Source organism: Balaenoptera ricei, chromosome 18 (assembly GCF_028023285.1).
Source record: "Balaenoptera ricei isolate mBalRic1 chromosome 18, mBalRic1.hap2, whole genome shotgun sequence".
Classification (NCBI taxonomy): domain Eukaryota; kingdom Metazoa; phylum Chordata; class Mammalia; order Artiodactyla; family Balaenopteridae; genus Balaenoptera; species Balaenoptera ricei.
Window position 1 is genome coordinate 53,240,230 of NC_082656.1, and position 15,456 is coordinate 53,255,685.

Sequence of the window (15,456 nt, forward strand, 5' to 3'; positions counted from 1 at the left end):
GGTCATTATCTTAATAGGGATTTTGGAGAATTGTAAACGGAAGTGAGAAAATACAGTTGTTAAACCAGTAAGAGAAAAAAGTCTTTAAAGAATATCTAGAAATCTGTGGATATCTTGATTTATTTGGTGAGCAAAATGAAGAAATTTGCCATTTTCCATGGAATATATAGTGGTATTTTGTGTATTTCGATATCTAGCCCATGTTTCACTTTGACTTCTTTGCCAACTGAACATGGATACTTTGTAGGAAAGTTTGCATCTTTTGCATGAATCTGGTTTTACTTTCCTATTTTAAATTTGGACCTCAAATTTAGTGTAATTCAATATATTATACTGAAATTTATTCAAATCTACAGGAGTCCATTTGGAATTAATTTATAATTTTGATTTTAAACTTTTAAAGTTTTATATATGTGTACATATCCTCGTGCATGTATGCCTACATTTATAATTTTACTTCTTTTCATGGCATTTGGAAGCCCTAGAGAAGTTCCTAATTTTTTTCCTTTCCATGTGACATTTTTTTAGACTCAGTGGTATCTCTAAAGTTTGAAAGGACATGTCCTATTCTGGAAATAACTTAAATTTAATTGTCATGATTAAGTATATATTTTATCAGGTCAATAAAAGGAATGATTTTGTAGGTATTCAAGACAAAAGAGTCTCACCATGAGATACCTGGGGTCGCTGGAAACACTGGGAATCATTTTGGGGTGTTACAGTATCAGTCTTGATTATTCTTAAGTGTCATTTATGGGTGAATGCAATGGAAATTGACATGCTTATCAATTGCCAAGTATTCTCATCTTCTTAAATTCTCACTGCTTTTAAAAGTATGTCTGTCATCTTATTATAATGATGGTTACCATTTACTGAACGCATCTTATGTGGTAGGCATTATACTAAGCACTGTGTGTATCCTACTCTAATCTTCTCAGTTCCTTAAGATAGATGTTATCCCATTTTACAGACTGGAAGACAAAGAAGTTACTAACTTGTCCAAAGTCACACAGCTAGTAAGTACTGTCCATGCTCTTAAGGCAACAAAATGTATAGATAAATAAAAATTGCTAAAACAAACAAGCTCTTAGTCAATAGTAGATTTTTCCTTATATTAAACATAAAGTCTTACCCATAAACCAACCACAGTCTTTTGGTAATTATGTTATCTATGTTTTGGAAAACAGTAATTATTTTAAGTACCTACCAGCCAATGATCCCTTTATATTTAGGAAATTACACGGTTATAATGATATTTTTCTTAGTAACAGGATGCCCTTTTAGATGGGAAAACATTTTGGGTGTAAGCCAAAATCTACTTGCTTTATTTTAACATTTTAGAATAATTTAGATTTAAGCACTTAGGATAAACTACCAAACACTTGATTTCTTAATTAAGAAGTAATACTAGTCTAACCCTCTGCCCCCTTTGTTAAAAGGTCTGTATCATTTCTTTTTAGCCTTTACAACATTTCTAATTCTTTGGTTATTATTAAGTACTTTAAAGAGTAATCTCTTTATTTTTTGTACACCCAGAGAATGTATATTAACTGAAGGAAAAGTAATTTGGCTTTTTAGACCGACACACTCTTTCCACCTTTTTATTAAAGGTTTGAAAATTTTTTTTTTTTTTTTAGCCTTCATGGCATTTCTAATTTTGTGGTTATTAAACAGTTTAAAGGGTAGTTGACTCATTTTTTCATATACAAAGTGACATACACATTAACTGTGAAGGAAAAGTAATTTGGCCTTTTAGGACCCAGGTATTTTGGTTTCTTTCTGAACTAGTTATAACTTTGAAGATAGAAAAATTTGAACTGTTGATTGTTTTGGGAATACAGCTAGAGATAGTAATAGGTTTGCCTCTATGAATTAGGTAGTTGACAGTTGATGGGTGGGTGGCTTTGTGTGACATGAAAACACTGAAATTGGAGCCAGGAGTCATGGGTTCTGCCTCTGCTTTGAGAGTCACTAGTTATATGACTGTGGGCAAGTCAACTAAATCCTTGTGCCTCTAAAAGACCCCGACACTGCCCTGATGCTCATGGGCTGTGTCCAAATAGCTCACCCTGTATTTTTTTTTTTTTTTAAACTCAAGAGGATTTAAGTCAGAATCAGAATGCTTAAAAATCTCAAAATGAATGTCTATACCTAATTCCTTTATGCAAAAAATATTTGTTAAACTCCTTAGAGTACTTTCTGAAGAGCAAATCATTTAATTCCTAGGGTTTTTGAAAAGCCTGTTCTGGTTTTTTCAAAACTGTAATGAAGAGATAGGTTATATTGCAGTGGTGTACGTGAAGTCACATTATACCGTTGCAGACCCACGCAGTATAAGCAGACGGGGCACGGGTTCAGTGTTAATGTCCTGGCAGACATTGATGTCATTAATAATTCTAATGAAATACATAATTTTTGACAACTTTGGATTCCTCTACCAGAACTGAAAAACTGAGGAAATGAGTTCTTTATTCAGATGCTCTAGAAAGTGAGCTCTTTATTAAAATCTTCTGAAAGACTCAAGAATAAGCTGTAGATATTTGATCTTTTCCAGTTAGTGTGGAAAGGAAATTGGCTATTTATTCTGAAGATTCTACTCACAGTTTAAATTTTCATATTTGAAAGCAAAGCTAACTTAGTTACTTTAGCGGCTAATATGACAATGTAAAAGTTGGTGAATATGTCTTTAATATTTGTAATTCTAAGAGAAAGCCTAGGAATATTAAGATTCCATAATAGCGTTCTTCATATCAGTCTTTTCATCTCTTAAAATAATATTACTTGAAAGTCCTTTCCTGAAACTAACACAATATTGTAAAGCAATACTCCATTAAAAATGTTAAAAAAAAAAAAGTCCTTCCCTGAATTATCATATAAACTTTCATTGGAATTGAAAATATATGTGATGTACACAGTTATGTCTATATTATGAATTAAATTACCTTTACAAATTGTACAGTTGGAAAAAATGTGTATATATTGTGTTCCTTTAGCTTTAGGAGGTAGAAATAAATATGACTAGAGTAAAAATTTAGAATTACTGGTTCTAATGTTTAACAACTCAACATATTCATTTACTTATGGAAAACAGTACTTAGTATGCTAGCACTATGATAGTGGATAAAAGGTTTTTCTAAGAGCATTACAAGGTAGTTACAAGTAAGACAGTCATAATGTAGTAACATACTGTCCTGTATTTGATATTGTAGAACAGTTGCCAAATAGAAACACATGCACACACACATGAACCTTGATGTATGGAACTCATTCAGGAGGGTGTGCTTTTGAACATATCCTTTCTTTTTTTCATTCCTTCCTCTTATATATGGAAAACATGACGATCAAAAAGAGGGCTAAAATTACCCATAGATAATCTGATAATGTTTGGGCAAAAATTGTATCTTCATCTTTAAATAGAAATGATCATAATTTCTACCTTAGTAGGATCATTGTGAGACTCTATAGCATCCACAGTTTAGAACATTTGGTATGTAATAGTAAGCACTAAATGCTAGCTATTATTATTGTTGACTGATGAACATATAAAGATACCTGTGTGAATGTATTTACTACAGCATAGTTTATAAATGTAGAAAACTAGAAACAAACTAAAGATGCCATAATATGTTTATGGTACATCTATTTAAGGAATAATATGTTGTCGTGAAAAATAATGTAGATATATACTTATTGAGGTGGATAGATGCCCAAAATATATGGAAAGTGAAAGCAGCGTGAAGAATATGATTTTTTTTCTTTGTAAAAAACGTTAAAAGTTTTAAGAAATCGCTAAAGGTCAAGTATAGGCTGGTATGATACTATAAAATCCCTGTAAGCAGTGCCAAAGGGGAGCTCACATCCACTCTCCACAGACCTCACTGGGTGCCTATAAGCTTAAACTAGGGACAAGGCAAGAGAGAGGCCCAAGGTGCAGGCCTGGGGGAAGGAGGCAGCTTCTACTTTGGGAAGGGCCTGGATTCTTCTCCCCTAGGGAATAAAACCTAACAATGCTGAGACAGAAAACCCTCCTTGGAGAAGGGAACAGACAAAACTACCCCTTCAAGGGAGGTATAGGAAACTCCTATGAGAGAAATCAATGGAGGAGGGAAGGATCCCGTGAAAAGCCTTGTCCTTGATATCCAGGTACAAACAACCTACTTATGATGGAGGCTGAACCATATCAACAAAGAATGCCTTCACCCTCCCACCGTTAGACCAGCCAGCACCAAGAAACAAGTGTCAAATGTGTGGGGTAGGCCAAGAGCATGAAGAGAGACCTTCTCTGAAGCATAGACTCTGAGAAAAATCCTAAAGCTATGAGTGGAACAAGAACATTGAAAAAGAAAGCATTCAGCAACCCAGCTCCTACCCTAAGCACACAGTAATGCGAGGCAGATTTTAAGCTGGTAGATTACTGAGGATAACCATAGCGAAAACAAACCAAACAGCACAACTTCTAACTAGACTGACTCAAGTCCACACACTAAAGCCCTAGCAGAAGAAGAGGCATGCCCATTCCCAGACATAAATACATTTATCTCAGTCTCTCTGCTCCTACACAGGTTGTATGCCTTTTAAACAAAAATTATAAGACGAAGAAAACAAGAAAAATAACACACTGTCACAAGGCAAAGGAATCAACAGAATCAAACTCAGATATGATCCAGGTGTTGGAACTGTCAGATGCAACTTAAAATAACTGTGATTAATATGTTAAAGGCTCAAGTAGAAAAGGTAGACAACAGATACCGACAGATGGGGAATATCAACAGAGAGTTGGAAGCTCTAAGAAAGAATCGAATGGAAATCTAGTAATTAAAAACACAGTACCAGAGGTGAAGAATGCCTTTAATGGATTTGCCAGTAGACTTGCGCAAATGTTGAGGAAAGAATCAGAAAATGTGAAGATAAATTGCTAGAAATTTACCCAAACTGAATCACAAACATAAAAAATCATGGGAAAAAACCCCACAAAACCCCCCAGATCACCCAAGAGCTGTGGGTCAATTTCAGATGATCTAATATGTGCAGGTAGAATCAGAAGGAAAAGAGAGGGACTTCCTTGGTGGTCCAGTGGTTAAGACTCCGCACTCCCAATGCAGGGGGCCCAGGTTCGATCCTTGGTCAGGGAACTAGATCCCACACGCTGCAACTAAAGATCCCGCATGCTGCAACTAAAGGATCCCATGTGCCACAACTAAAGATCCCACACGCTTCAATGAAGATCCCACACGCAGCAACGAAGATACCGTGTGCCGCAACTAAGACCCAGCGCAGCCAAATAAATAAATATTTTTTTAAAAAAAGAAGAAAAGATTTTTAAAATGCTGAAAGAATTCGATGGAACAAAAATATTTTTCAAAAATACAGGAGAAATAAAGTCTTTTAGACAAACAAAAACTGAGAGAATTCATTACAAGCTTACTTGCACTACAACTTGAATCTACACAAAGAATTGGTGAACACTGGAAATGGAACAAGTGAAGGTAAATATAAAATAAATTTTGTTTTTTAAATTGTTCTAAAAAATGATTAAGTGCTCATGGATAGACCATATTATGGATCAGAAAATAAATCTTAAAAAAATTTTTTTAAATTTAAGTTATACAAAGAATATTTTCTAACCATAATGGAATTAAATTAGGAATTAATAACAGTAAAAAGTATCTGGAAAATCCCCATATATTTAGAAATTAAACAATATACTTATAAATAGCTCGTTGGATCAAAGAGGAAGTCACAGAGAACATGAGAAAACATTTAAAAAATTTTTTTAAATTGAAGTATAGTTGATTTACAATGCTGTGTTAGTTTCTGGTGTACAGCAAAGTGATTCAGTTATACATATATATGTATATTCTTTTTCATATTCTTTTCCATTATGGTTTATTACAGGATATTGAATATAGTTCCCTGTGCTATACAGTAGGATGTTGTTGTTTATCTATTTTTTATATAGTAGTTTGTATCTGCCAATTCCAAACTCCTAATTTATCCCTCCTCTACCCCCCTTTCCCCTTTGGTAACCATAAATTTGTTTTCTGGAAAACATTTTGAACTGAGTGAAAAATTATTAAATATATCAAAATTTACAGGTTGCAGCTAAAGCAGGGATTAGAGAAAAATCTGTAACATTAAATGCTTATAGTAAAAAAGAAAAGGCAGGGGTTAGAGAAAAAATCTATAGCACTAAATGCTTATAGTAGAAAAGAAAAGGATACTGAAGAGACATGACAAAAAAATTCAATACCTGCTCCCAGATTAGATCCTGAGGGGAAATGCTACAAAAGACATGAATGGATCAACTGACAAAATTAAAATATGGATGGAAGGTTAGAAGTCTAACGTGACATCCAACCTACACACATCCTAACACAGCCCATATCTATATGAAATTATGAAGGTGATAACTGCTGTTATAAAAGAGAATTTTCTTTTTTAATTAATTAATTATTTTTGGCTGTGTTGGGTCTTTGTTGCTGTGCACGGGCTTTCTCTAGTTGCAGTGAGCGGGGGCAACTCTTCTTTGCAGTGCACGGGCTTCTCATTGCAGTGGCTTATCTTGTTGCAGAGCATGGGCTCTAGGCACACGGGTTTCAGTAGTTGTGGCATGTGGGCTCAGTAGTTGTGGCTTGCAGGCTTAGTTGCTCCGCAGCATGTGGGATCTTCCCGGACCAGGGCTTGAACCCCTGTCCCCTGCATTGGCAGGCGGATTCTTAACCACTGCGCCACCAGGGAGCCCCCTGGTACATGGATTCTTAACCACTGTGCCACCAGGGAAGTCCAAGAGAATTTTCTTAGTCTTAAGAAATACTGAAGTAGTTAGGGGTAAAGGACCATGATATATATAACTTATCCTCAGATGGTTCAGGAGGAAAAAAAAAACAATGTAGAGAGACAGGAAGAGAGCAAGAGAGTGTAAGTACAGATGATAAAGCAAATTAGGGTAAAATGTCATAGGTAAATCTAGGTGTTGCCTGTACTCTTTTTGTAACTCTTTGTAAATTTGACATTTTTTTTTAAGTTTTAAAAAACATTCTTCAAAAATGGCAAAGGAAGAGAGCCATCATACTTGAAGTTAGAAATCACTCTTCTCCCAGTAAGCACTGCGAGGGATGGGGTAATGTCTGCCTCCAGAACAAAGACAGGTTTGCTTACTGCTTATTATAATACATCAGTTTCCCCAGGCTCAGTGTTCCTCTCCTGTAATGCAGCCCGTTGTGTGTGCAGCCATCCCTCTGGGCCCTCTGTGTGGCCCTCATGTGAACTGACACTAACAGTGATGAGCTGTGCTGTGAGTAAAGCCCTTTGTCTCTGGCACAAGAGTCTCATGTCTTCTGCCAGCACCTATGAACAAGTCACAGGATAACTTTTTAGATGGAAGGGGTAAAGTCAGATCCCAGACCTGATAGTCTAGTCCTCTGAACATGTCATCCTCATTCCTATTTTTGTCTTTTTTCTCACACTGAATTCTTTGCTAGGAAAACCTTTCCCATTTTGCCTGCCCAAACCTTATATGTTCTTTCAATGTATGCCTTTGGTTCTACTTCTGGTTTAGTAATCTCTCCTTCCCTAGATTCTTAGAAAATTTTTGTTTTCTCCACTACTCATTAGTCATCTCTTCCTCTCTTCCTTTACTCCATTTTCTGTCTGCATCCATTTTCCTTTTCCTCTTCCCCACTCTTCCGTCTTTCTGTTATTTAAATGTAATCAGATTGAATATGACAAACATCTGTTAGACTGTGTGAGCGCAGACACTTTATTATATACACCTTTGTTCCCATATAGAGCAAAGTATAGGATTCATTTATGTATTTGTAATTGATTGATTCTTATTATGAGCAGCTAAACTGTTCACAAACATGTTTTTAAAACCCTTTATTTCAGGTTATTGTATTATTTACATAGATCAGAAGTACTAAGTAGGATCATAGGATTTTCAGGGTTGAAAGAGTCTTAGAAATCGTTCAAGGAAAACCGCTTTATTTTCCTAAAGAAAATAGGTCATGGCTAGTGAAATCCATTATCACTAAGCAAGGACTTATATCACTATTTTTTTTTTTTTACTTCTTCTCACTATGGTTGTTAGTGATTATAATTTTATCCTACTGCTTTAAACTCAGTTTCATGTGCTGGTGTTATTTATTGGAGGCGACAATTGTAAAATGATCATTTGGATTACCATTAATAAGTTAGTTATTGTTAGCATGTGCATTTGGTGGAAAACTCTTAGGTCAGATTCACCTTTTGTGGTACAATAGTGTTCGAAAAGGTGACTCCCAAAAATCTAATTTTAAGAGGATTACTCCTCTGCTCATTGGAATCTGGTCTAATAAATTAGTATTAAAATCTTTTTCTTGGCCACTTAGGCTGTACACCACAGTTATTAAGATCATTGGATTCTAGAACTAGATTTCCTGTATTTGAATCCCAGCCCTGCCGCTTCCTGGCAGTGTGACCGGGGTTATGTTACTTAACCTCTGTGTGCTCTGATTTCTTACTTGTAAAATGGAGATAATTACAGTACTATCTCATGGGTTACTGGGAGATTAAATGAATTAATACGTGTAAAGTGCTTAAAAGAGTGCCTGGCACAAAATAAGTGATACATATTTTAACTGTTTTTTTCTTTTACTAAAAGATGGCTAATAATCCATGATAGTTTCCATTTAACTTTTCAGCCTAAGTGTGAGGATAGTTTATGCATGGCATCAGCTTCTGAGGGATTTGTTTCACTCCTCTATATTTTGAAGTTGTTTTTTTCCTTAGTGCTTATTACTGCTAAGGAATTCTTTTTTACCAGTGCCTGTTACCATACAGTTTTCTTTTACACATAATTCTCTGTACGTTTTGTATGTGTTATGTGTTTTGTGTGTGTGTGTGTGTTCTTTTTTTGTTTTCAACAGTTTGATGTATAATTCCACTTTAGTGACTTTTAAATAATTCCATGAGTCTGCGCTATACGAATGAGGATAGTGTAGATGTGCACTTCACAGAAGCTATGGAATATAACCTGATACTTTGGTTATGTATTTCCACTTCACGTACCTTTAACTAATACTCATTTACGATCCTTTTCTAAATTATGACTGGTTAAAAATACTAGACCATATAAATCCAAGTATGACCATACGTTGCTTTTAAGAATAACTGACCTCCCAGTAACGTGGTCTCAGTAAAATGTTCTCTTTTTTAATCACGTAGTCCTCCTCGCCATCCTCATCACAGCCTCATTCTAGCCACTGCGGAGAGAAGGCCTCATCATGGTGTCACCATGCATCCCTGCCCTGGGTCAAACGTAACCATGTAGACCCTGCAAAGGCCACCAGTCCATCTCTCCGTCTTCGTCGCTGGCGACCCTTCTTACGCCTACCATCTTTGGGTCTCCATTCTGTTGTAAGTGTAGTCAATCTTCCATCTCTTCTTCCAGTGACAGGGGCAGTCCATTTTTTTTCCCCTTAAACTTCTTCAGTCTTCAGAGCGCTTTTCTCTTGGTTCATCAACCATTAGCTTTTTCTCCCCCAGTAAGACTGCAAGCATACCTCTATGTTGTGCAGTCCAGCTTGACTCTCACCAGTGCCTTGGTGAACATCCATCTTTCCACTCCATGTAACGCCAACAGGTCCCTGCCTTTTGATGAGTGCTGATCGACCTTCATGATAATGTTTAAGTTCCTGTCAGTTGTTAAAGTGAATATGTATTCTCTTACCCTTCATCTTTCCGATTTCATTTAGTTGACTCAGGTCAACAAATGCTGTGTACCGTCTGAGTTCTTTGCCATCTCTTACTTTATTTTTTTTTCATGTTTCTGAACATGACTTTAGTCTCTTGTCATGCTTTGGGGTTATTTTACTTACTCTATCCTTAATCTAATCCTCCATGGTGTAGGGTGTTTCATCTGAGCTATTTTATTCCCTGAGGTGGCTCAGGTACTTGGTTTAATCTTGATCCAATCTTCCCTGCCTATTCAGTTTCTAAAGATCTTTTCTCAAGTAGGAGGTGACGATTTTTCTCCTTGTGAATTGATATAGACTTCCCATAAATTTTGTAATTTCTCCTTCTTAAGTTGATAATATTAGCAAACTGTTAAAAAGTACATTTGTTCTTGTAATTGTGCTAATTACCTTAAATGTTGAGGTTGATGATGGAATTCTAATAATTCTCATAATTGAAATAAGATGCAGGATGACAACTATAGTTCTTGTCTTTCTGACGTTTTAGAAAATTAATGGTAATGACTATAGCTTGGCAGAGCCTACCTAGAAATGCTACATCTGAAAGATTTTGTGTACATCACACATTTATAAGAAACGTGACACTTCAGTAAATCATCGTGACTTTTGAAGCCAGAGGAAGTCTGATTACACATACTTTCATGCTTAAAAAAATTAAAAGTTGGTGTCAGACATTCTTTCCTTCCCCTTATTTACTCTTCTAGAGCTATTCTCAAACTATGAGGTGGAGTCTTGGCACTTTTCCTTAAACATCTCCTTCTATCAAATATCAGTATGGTCATCTAAATAGCCTTTCGTCAACAAACTGGTATCAACAAACTGGTGTCTCTCTATTTCATTATCCTTATTGGGTCACAACATGCATTTGTCTTATTTATTTATCCATCTGATACTTATTGCTTCCCTACTGTGCCATACGCTGGCACAGTAGGAGATACAAGTGAATTAGATGATCAGAGTAAAACCCTAATTTTCTAAATTCTGACCTGGGCACAGTTGATTCCAAATAGGAATAAATTCCTTTGTACTTAAAAAATATTCTAAATATAAATGAACATGTCATAAAAATTGGCATTCTCAGTTTTATGTTTTTATGTAATATTGATCTTTTCCCCATGTTAATTCCATTGCTTTATAGCTTCATAAGTGTTTTCATAGCCTAGTGGTTAAGAACATGGATTCTAGAATGACATTGCCCGGATTTGAAATCAGATTCTATCACTTACTAGCTTTGTGACCCAGAGCATGTTACTTAACACTTCTGTGCCTCAATTTTCTTGAGAGTACAATGGGTATAACTATATTACCTACCTCATAGGGTTTATATGACAATTAATTGGTCAATTCTTATAAAGCACTTAGAACAATGCCTGGTATATATTTAGTGCCACAATTATAAATTAAATTTAAACTATTTTTTATAATTTGAAATTTTTTTATTTAGCATTTGGTTAATTTCTATCTAATTGATTTGTCACATCATTTTTTAATTCTTCAAGGTAATAAGAAGTATGTTCTAAATTAAGAAACTTTGTAAAAAATAAGATATAAAAATGTAGGTAAAAATTATCTAATCTGTAGCTTCTGGTTTTTGCCTTTTGTTAGTTATTGGTCATTTTTTGAAACAGAAGACTTACTGGAATTTGCTTTTTATGTATTCTTGTTTTCAGTGGAATAATGTTTAAGCAATTGGATAATTATAGATTTCAGACTCTGACTAATTGAAGTTGACCAAAGGAAAAGTGTTGTCATAGGTGCTGAGGTCTTGTGGAAGGTTTAGAAATTTTGAGCATTTATCTTTTATAATATTTTGAAGGCTTTTCATGCCCTCTTTAGCGTTTTATATTTTTAGTATGCACTTTTGGATAAAAGGTACAATGACTCACAATTTTGAGTCACTAGATTTAGTGACTTCTTACATTTGTAATAATGTAGTCTTAGTATTGTAATAACACATAACGTTTATATGGCACTTAACAGTTTACAAAGTAGTTTCATGCATTTTGTTTAAACCTCAAAACATAAGAAACCCAGTGCTCACAGGGGTTGGGTACATATTCAGGTCTCTGATTCTGGTTGTATTACTTTTATCTCTAGCACGGTTGTATTTACTGACAAAATGTAAAAACCAGAAGCTATTAGAGGTATTATTCTTAAGAACAGATGGTGTTAAAATAAGTAATAATTTTAAAGACATAATAGCTCAAAAGATTTTAAATATACTTGATATCCTATTGGAGAATTGTGTCTTAAAATAAGTAAATCAAGCCCCTTTCCTAGTTGGATAAGGAATTTTTTATAGTGTTCTTGTTATAGAATTGAATTTATAGTTGGTAGAATTGCCTAGATTTAACCTTGAAAAATTGGGTTCTCTCTGGTCATTGGTGAAATGGGGGTATTGGATTGAGTGATCACTAAAATTTTTGTTTCTCTGACCAGTAAAATAAGGGAACTCATTATCACTGTCTTCAAGTGTTTGAAGAAATATGTTCAAGAGGGATTAGACTTTTTTAAGATGATGGAAAATATTGGGAAACATTTTTTGCCTCAGTATGAGGGATAATTCTAACAAAACTGTCAAAATGGAATGGACTGCCTGAAAACCTAGTGGCAGTTCCCTGTTGTTTGTGGGGATACCACAAGATGGGGCTACAATAGAGAGCAGTCTAGCATTGGAGCAACAAGTAAAACTACGTAACTGTGATTCCTACCAACTGTGAAATTCTTTAGTTCTAAGTTGAATTTAGGAAGAGCTAGTTTGCCACAGCAATTTATGTTGCGTTGTTGCCATTCGTAATTTGAGGGCAATAATCTCTGAAGAATAGTACGAGGTTAGATGAGTCACTATCTGTAAATGCTGTAGAGGCATCCAGTAAATCCAAGATAGTAATGTTTTTTCTGTTCCTTTCAATTTCTGCATCTGAAAACTTCAAATTATATAATTACTTGAGGGTGAAAAAATAGAAATTTTAGAGTTGATACTGTTGTGTTACTTACTGGATATTAAATAATATGAGATAAAACTTGATTATGCCTCTTTAAAACTTTTGCCTCTAAAATTTGTACTTACATTTAACAGTGATTATATTTCATTTCAAACCATTTAGATTTGGTATATAGCTAACACATATTAGTGTTATCTGTGTAGTTACTGTATATTGTAGACAGTGCTAGTTTATCATGTATTAACTTGCATAAGTTATTTGAATGTCTAAGAAATGTAGCACAAGTTGCTCATGCAAATTGAATTTGGTAAGCTAAAAAAACCTAGGTATAGTTTTAATATCAAATAGTTCACTGAGAAAACAAGAGAAAAATCGTAGGCTAAGTTAAATTTTACTTTAACTTGTTCACATTCCCTTTTTCTCCTTTAATCTTTTGGGCTATTTTCCTGTTTCTCTTCATTTTTAAACTTTTTGAATCTAGGATGAATAAAAATACTTATTTTATTCTAAGTCTATATTGCAGTTTTCAAAAAATGAAATTAAGGTTACATCATTAAGGGAAGAACTCACTTTCTTGATGTCTTAAAATTTAACTTGAAGAGTTTTTTTAAACTCTGTTTATGCTATTATTAAACTTCTAAAAACTTTATTATTTCAAATTTCAGAGATCAGACAAATTAGTTCATGCATTCATTTCATTCAGCAAGTATGCACTGTGTACCTACTATGTACCAGGCATTGTGCTAGGTGCTGGGCTTCCAGCGTGAACAAAACTTTAGGTTAAAATCAATTGAGATTAAGAAAGGTGTGCTTTGAGTCAGTGTTTTCCTTGTTGATGGGCAAGCACATTTGTTATAAATGTAGGCATGTTCACTCTGTCCACTATATCAAAGATTAAGCCTTGAATTATATTGGATAAATGTTTTTTCATGTCATTTGATATTATTTGTATGTGTTTACATGTAGTTGATTGATTTGTTTGACTACTAATATATATAATATGTATTTTCCCCTCCTATTCCAGGCACCAAATATAGATGAAAAAGTAGATCTTCATTTTATTGCATTAGTTCATGTAGATGGGCATCTCTATGAATTAGGTAAGAACTATTTTAATTTATCCTGGGGAAAGAAATAGTAAATGGGGAAATCTGTATTTATGATAAACATGACTGTTGATTTTTATTATGTTTACCTAAATTAATTGATTACCATATAACATTGAGTTGGCATAATGGAAGTTTTCCATTTAAAATTTTTTACTAGAAAAAATAAATATGTTTTTGATGTTCAAGTAACTTATAATTCGAGAATTCCTGCATACCACCTTTGCATTTTAGCAAAGCAGGAAAATGCTTTGCTAAATCATTTAGGAAACTCCTGTAAATCACTTCAGCAGTCTTTACTAAATTTTTGAGTCGGTTATCATCAACATCTTGGATGAACCATCTTGATCCTGAAACTAGTTTTAAAACATAGTGTATTATTCATAATGACTAGTTTTTGTATTCAGTAATGAGTACCACTAGTTTTCAGGCTTTTGTAGTATCCCTTTGTATCACATCTGATTTTTAAAAAGACTTTACAGGAGTCTATGTTTTCTGGCAACAGTTCCCTAAGGCATGTGTCGAAGTAGCCATGATTAATTACTTGGTATTTTGGCCTATTCCTGCACTTACCTTTTAAAAGTTTAACTAATAGGTGGACTACTTTAGTTTGTATTTGGAGGAGAGGATATTTTAATTGATAATTAAAGGATAATTAGAGGATAATTTTAGAGGGTAATAACTCGAGAATAGTTTAAATTGATTCATTCAGGCAGAAGAAACTTCTATGATTCTTTCAAAATTGGTAGATAGTACTTATGAGTCCTTTTTGTCTTTCTCTCTGAGACCTTCTTTGATTAAAAAAGGCCGAATAAAGAAACAAAAAAGTGAAATCCTTTTCAATTTCTAGATACCATGATTTTTAGTTCTCTTTCTTCTCATTTGCTGTAAATATTAACTTTTCACTTTCATTTTCCTTAACTTACTTAAAGACTGAAGAGTTCCAAAAGGAAGTAAAGAGAGTGCTGAGACTTATCAGACACATTCTGTTGACTTCAAGAAAGTAGATTTAGGAAAGGCCAGAGGAGTGATAAATATGATCCGTAACCAGAGACTATAAAAGTGATGGTGACTTTCAGAATGGGAGACTTTATAATAGAGCAAACAATAACATCTAAAAGATATTCAGAAGAAAAAAAATCTCTGATCATCTCATGGGAAGGAATGAGTTGTCTAAAAACCTCAGTTTGACTGATTAGCTAGCTTTCTGAGCTCAGAGACTAAAAGGGCAGTAGAAGGAAAGACGTATATCAGGGATAGACTACATGTGCAGAATAGTTCTCTTTTGTAGCATGCCAAGGTCAACACGAAAGTATTTTAAAATTGGTTTGAACTAAGAACATCGGAAAAGAAAGGCAGAACTACTGAGGTCTTGTTTGGTTCAAGTATTCTTTAGCAGGAAGAATGATCGATGTTGCTGATAGAGAATTAGAGCCCTTTGAGGATTACATTCTTTAAATGAGTTTAAAGAATTTCAGAGTTCTAAAGAATAGCTGGAATCTTTGAGATGTTGTAGAGGACAGGGATGAATACAAGACAAATGAAGATGGGCAGTTGCTGACTCATTGCAAGGGGAATCGGTGGTAGCCCTGACGCAAATTCCTAATAAATTTAAAAGGAATGTTGAGCAAGAGGAGTATTGAGTTAGTGCATAGAAGACAGTGGTTAAGA

At 34.4% G+C, this 15,456-nt stretch overlaps 1 protein-coding gene across 1 annotated transcript in view; it reads left to right on the forward strand.

Moving 5' to 3' along the window:
• Nucleotides 1-15,456, forward strand: part of UCHL3 (ubiquitin C-terminal hydrolase L3) — a 31,880-nt gene that overhangs the window by 13,039 nt on the left and 3,385 nt on the right. The window contains exon 5 of the mRNA XM_059902933.1: nucleotides 13,704-13,779. Within this exon, the coding sequence (XP_059758916.1) occupies nucleotides 13,704-13,779 (76 nt within the window). The remainder of the gene's footprint in view (nucleotides 1-13,703; nucleotides 13,780-15,456) is intronic.